This window comes from Atta cephalotes (genome assembly GCF_000143395.1).
Source record: "Atta cephalotes unplaced genomic scaffold scaffold00017, whole genome shotgun sequence".
Taxonomy (NCBI): domain Eukaryota; kingdom Metazoa; phylum Arthropoda; class Insecta; order Hymenoptera; family Formicidae; genus Atta; species Atta cephalotes.
In genome coordinates this window covers 5,158,104-5,163,561 of record NW_012130081.1, presented here as the reverse complement: position 1 = coordinate 5,163,561, position 5,458 = coordinate 5,158,104, and the positions used below count along the sequence as shown (strand labels likewise).

General features: G+C 33.5%; 1 protein-coding gene across 1 annotated transcript in view; it reads left to right on the top strand.

Moving 5' to 3' along the window:
- Nucleotides 1-5,413, top strand: part of LOC105618657 (protein eyes shut) — a 6,824-nt gene extending 1,411 nt beyond the window's left edge. The window contains exons 2-14 of the mRNA XM_012200184.1: nucleotides 135-283; nucleotides 386-496; nucleotides 561-668; nucleotides 786-899; nucleotides 1,144-1,939; nucleotides 2,209-2,608; nucleotides 2,809-3,119; nucleotides 3,190-3,400; nucleotides 3,548-3,699; nucleotides 3,897-4,033; nucleotides 4,139-4,384; nucleotides 4,744-4,941; nucleotides 5,181-5,413. Coding sequence (XP_012055574.1) covers nucleotides 135-283; nucleotides 386-496; nucleotides 561-668; nucleotides 786-899; nucleotides 1,144-1,939; nucleotides 2,209-2,608; nucleotides 2,809-3,119; nucleotides 3,190-3,400; nucleotides 3,548-3,699; nucleotides 3,897-4,033; nucleotides 4,139-4,384; nucleotides 4,744-4,941; nucleotides 5,181-5,413 — 3,166 coding nt within the window. The remainder of the gene's footprint in view (nucleotides 1-134; nucleotides 284-385; nucleotides 497-560; nucleotides 669-785; nucleotides 900-1,143; nucleotides 1,940-2,208; nucleotides 2,609-2,808; nucleotides 3,120-3,189; nucleotides 3,401-3,547; nucleotides 3,700-3,896; nucleotides 4,034-4,138; nucleotides 4,385-4,743; nucleotides 4,942-5,180) is intronic.
- Nucleotides 5,414-5,458: the final 45 nt, after the last annotated feature.

Here is a 5,458-nt window from a genome sequence, read left to right as displayed (position 1 = left end):
ATATATATATATATATATATATATATATATATATACAGTATTATATTTAATTAATTTAAAAATATATATGAATCAAAATATTAAAATTATTAAAATATCTATTTTAACTTTGTGATTTTTTTTATATGACATAGCACTTATTCTTGTTACTGCATCGATGGTTATACGGGGATTAATTGTGAAATTAATTGGGACGAATGTTGGTCAGATCCTTGTCTTAATGGTGGCACATGCAACGATGGTGTTGCCGCATATAATTGTACCTGTCCTGATGGGTTTGTAGGTAATTCATTTTTTTTTCGTCATATTGTATTTCATCATAAATTAATAAGAGATAAATTATACGAGAATTAATAAAAATAATACCATTTTAAATTAAAAATAGGTATAAATTGTGAACAAAGATATAGCGAGTGCTCGAATCATCCTTGCCTTAATAATGGTACCTGCGTTGATTATGATGGCATCACTTGTCAATGTTTGGATGGATATTCAGGTATGCGATGATAAATATGTTTATTCAAAATTTTTACGTTGTTATTTTCTTGTTTTATTTCTAGGAGAATATTGCGAGATCGATGCGTCAGTCTGCAACGAGACAATGTGCAAAAATTCCGGTGAATGCATCGAAGGACCCGGTTTTTCATTCTATTGTCGTTGTCGCGAAGGTAGGAAATTCGTAAAATTACTTTTACGTGCGTACAAAATATATTTTGCTCCTCTGCATTTTTTATTCTATCATAATGGTACTTTTCTCTTCTCATATACGATTTCACTTTGAAAAGGATGGACCGGTATTCTCTGTGAGGTGGACGTTGACGAATGCTTGGCGTCACCATGCAGAAATGGTGGTCTCTGCATCAATATTCCCTCTTCCTACACTTGTGCTTGTTTATTCGGTAAATAAATTATTCTTGCTATGAATTATAGATATTTTTGTCTAGAAATAGCATAAATAACTTATAATATTTAACTATAATATTAAACTATAATTAAATTTCGGAAGTTATAAGTATCTTACTATCATTAATTACCTTTTAGAGCGAGCACTCTTTAAAGAATAATATATGCCGCTTTTCTTATTTTCCTAACATTAATTACAACATACAAATTTTAATGAACATTTTATTGTTTTTATTAAAGGTTTTACTGGCAAAGATTGCGATAAGGCAATCGTGCCATGCAAAGAGAATCCTTGTCAAAACGGAGCAGTATGTCTATTGGAGGACGATCGTTCAGTTTGTTACTGCGTGCCTGATTATCATGGTGTATTTTGTGAGCTAAGATATGACGATTGTGAATCGAAATTTGCACAATGCGACAATGGAGGTACCTGTATCGATGGTATTAATAGTTTCATTTGTGCTTGTCCATCGAATTACGGTGGTCCTATGTGCGAATATAGTTTTCCATCGACAACTACTCTAGAAATGGAAGATACATCTGAACAAGAAACGAATTTAATCGGAACTACAACTGCCATAATTTCACCTGAAGAATCGACTTCGTTAATGGATACATCTTTATCTTTATCATCCCCATCGACTGTCAGTTTTACCACTTATTCGACATCCCCAAGAACAAGTAGTTCACCTTATACGAAGAAATATACAATTATGGAAAAGACTACGACATCAAAATACGAAGATTCTAGTGTTAGTAGTGATAGCAGCATTTTTCTTACTGAAGTTCCATCAACAAGTTCGACTCGAGATGATTTCATTACGTTGGAGCCCGTTACGATATCGTCGATCACTGTTACTGAAGGCTACTTCTATGAGACTGAAACAAAAAGTACTGAAGTTTATTTATCAACTGGGAAATCAATCCACGACGGTGAAATTACTAAGGAGCCTGGCGATTATGATCAGACCACAAAGATACGTCTACCAGTTTCTAGTAGAATAGACGATGTAACGGAGTACGCGACAAGTTCTAGGTAAATGGAATATTCTTATTAGGATTGAAGAAATGAAGTAATTCTCATTAGAATATTGAGATCAATGTATTTGATAAATAATAATATTAATTATCTGCAGCCACAATAATATTAAGATACAATTTATATTACATGAGTGAATTTTCATCCAATAACGTGTCCCAAATATATATTTTTTAAAAGATCGAATCAATTTTTTTATTATGTACAGATCCACATAATTTTTGTGTTAATTTAATAATAATATCCCTATATGTTTCGTTTCTTAGCTATCAACCTACAATAGATGAAGGCCAAAAGGATAACAGAACTAGCGTCACAAGTGCTATCATGGATCACGCTACTGATGTAACACTTCCCATCGATACGACATTTCGATATACGACGGATTCTATACAAAATAGAACATTTGAATTTGGAACTACGATCATAGATACACCAAGAACTGTTATACCTTTAACTACCTCATCGACACTGCCATCGGTCTTATCTTCGACCATCAAACTTGACACTTCCACAGTACCTTCCTCGTTAACGTCTACTAGCATATCTTCGTTAAGCCAAACTACTGTTACAAGTATCGAAGTTAATACTACAGAAATAGACGCTTGTCGCGGAACTCAATGTTCTACGAGTACTACCATGATAACTCCGCGAAATATCACTGAAGTAAGTGATTAATATAACAATAAAAATAATAAATAATAAATAACAAAAAAAAATAGTTTGTAAAGAATTTTGAAATTGAAACTATAGATTCTATCTAATCTTTGTAAATCTATATGGAAAACTTAAATAAAGTTAAAACTAAATTTCTCTCAAAATAAAACATTAATAGTTAATGTGTCTGTATTATAATTGTTATTCAGTATGCCGATGGTTGCAAGACAGATTCGACTATTACGCAAGCGGCCTTTAATGGCAAATCTTTCGTTAGACAACGCGTCGAAGTAATAATGACTGAGAATAAGAGCGCAACGCTCCGAATTTACGTTAAACTTAAAACGGCATTTAAAAATGGAATTATATTACACGTTTATTTTGATAATGAAAGATATTCTTTGGTGTACTTGGAACTCGGATCATTAAAGTTCCAGTTTTCTTGTGGATTAGAAACTATGTTACTTGGTGAAATCGATGCGATTATTGATAATGGATACGAAGTAGGCATCGATATGAGGTATTCCATTTGCATTATTCTTTTAACTTTAATTAACAGGAAAGAAACATTTCTTTTCGTTTTATCATAGTTTTCAATATGTTGCCAATGATGAAAACGAAAAATGTTTTGCTAAATTGCTGGTGAACGGCACTATGGCTGTGACTGGCGAACAAATACTGCCACAGCGAGGAATGATTCCAAAATATGCTAATTTGTACATAGGAGGCATTCCATTAACGTTCTCACATTATTTTCCTCACGTAGCTATGGGATTCATTGGTTGCATAGATTCCTTGAAGGTAAAGGAATTTGTTTTAATAAAGAATTATTTAACATTCCAGGAGGTTTAAGAAGATCGTTCAATTATTTTAAAAACTTAACTTTCTCAATAAAAAGTTTATTAGTTTTATACAGAGTGGCTCAGAATTATTTCGATTACATTGCAGATAAATGGAATTATGCGACATTTTATTCACGATTCTATAGAAACGTTCCAGATTGAAGAATGCACATCATTTTTATGTTTATCGAATCCATGTCAAAATTTCGGCGCGTGTGAAGAAAGCGATGGAAGAATTCGTTGTAAATGTATAGCGGGGTAAATATTTATTAAATAGCAATAAAATTAATTTACGCAAATTTTTCCCTTCTTTATATACATCTAATGAAAAAGTAGTGTGAATATAATAAAGAAAGTAAGAGCAAAATTACAAATAAAATGTTTTGATTAACACTAATTAATTTTAGTGTAGAAGCAATTTTTAAAACCTGCTCAGCAGCAAAAACTGTTTACAGGTATACTGGACCTTTGTGTGAACATTCGGCATGCAACGACAATCCCTGCTCGATGGGTGCTACATGCGTAAGCTCGCCGGGAACTGGTTTCATCTGCGTCTGTCCACTCGGCAGTCGCGGACTTTTCTGCGAAGAAGGTAAATCGTAATAATAAAATATTCAATAGATATTTCATAGAAGTAATAGCGATGCAATAAAATCGCAATGCAACAAAATTCTTACAAAGCGAATCGTCCTCTCAGATGTCATTCTAGTGCGGCCGGCTTTCTCGGTCCTCGTCCCTGGCTTCGCGTCGTATATTGCCTACGGCGTGTCTACTTCGATAAAAGACACAATGGAACTGAAGCTGCGACTCATCCCGCGCACATTTGATCAAATCTCTCTGATAGCATACTTTGGACAGAGAAGCCCGCGCCGTGACATTTCGGACCATCTTTCGATAACATTTGTGCGCGGCTATATTATGCTTACGTGGGATTTGGGTTCCGGTGAGTTATCAATGAATGTAAAGAAATGAGTTATCAATGAATGTTAGAATCTTTCACATATTCGAAGCTCTCATATCTTTTTCAGTCATATCTTTAATAACAATAATCGCATAGATATAGATTATTTATGAGTCTAAAAAATATCTAGGAAATAATATTAACAAATATTATGAGAAATTTTGTAATTTGCTCTATTTATTATATTTACATTGCATCTATCTAGAATAAAAAAATTTTTCTTATAGAAAAATATATACTGAAATATATAATATATATTCAATTATATAAAGTTTCAATTATATAAAGTTTTGACATAGAGAGTTTAAAGAAATTATTTCAATATTATAATCTTTTAATAGGAGTGCGAAGAATCTTCACTAGCGATTCGTTGACCTCTCTGAGCGTGACAGGATCGGTTGGTAAAAGTAAAACGTATACTCTTCGAATCGGAAGAAGAGGCAAGAAAGCGTGGCTTGCTGTAGAGGGTCTCAAAAACGTGACTGGTCAGGCAGTAGGATCTATGACTCAACTCGATGTATCGCCTGTTCTCTATATCGGTACGTTGTTGCAGAGAAGGGCGATTTGACATTTGGCATAATGTCAACACTCCAATCGTCTGTTATCATATATTTTATGCTAAATGTAGTTATTCAATTCTCACTCATATCTAATGTTAACATTAATACAATCTAGACATCTCGGACGAATAGGAGTTGAAATGAAATAATACTTAACATGAAATGGAGATAAATGAATAAAAATATATAGAGAGGACATTTTTCTCATTCTTTTTCAGGTGGTTATAAATCTAAAAACTTTGAAACGTTGCCGCATGACCTTCCTCTTCATACCGGCTTTTCCGGGTGTATATTCGACGTTGAATTGCGTACAGACACGACAATTCTTCCACTGACTGGTTCCAGTCCTGCCACCGGCCGTGGCGTAGGTGAATGCAATCGTAATGAATGCATTCGCCACTCGTGCAAGAACGGTGCGGTATGTTTACATCATGGAGCATCGTATAGGTAATATATAAAAGAAATTACAATTTCTTCTTTTTTTTACATAATAGGA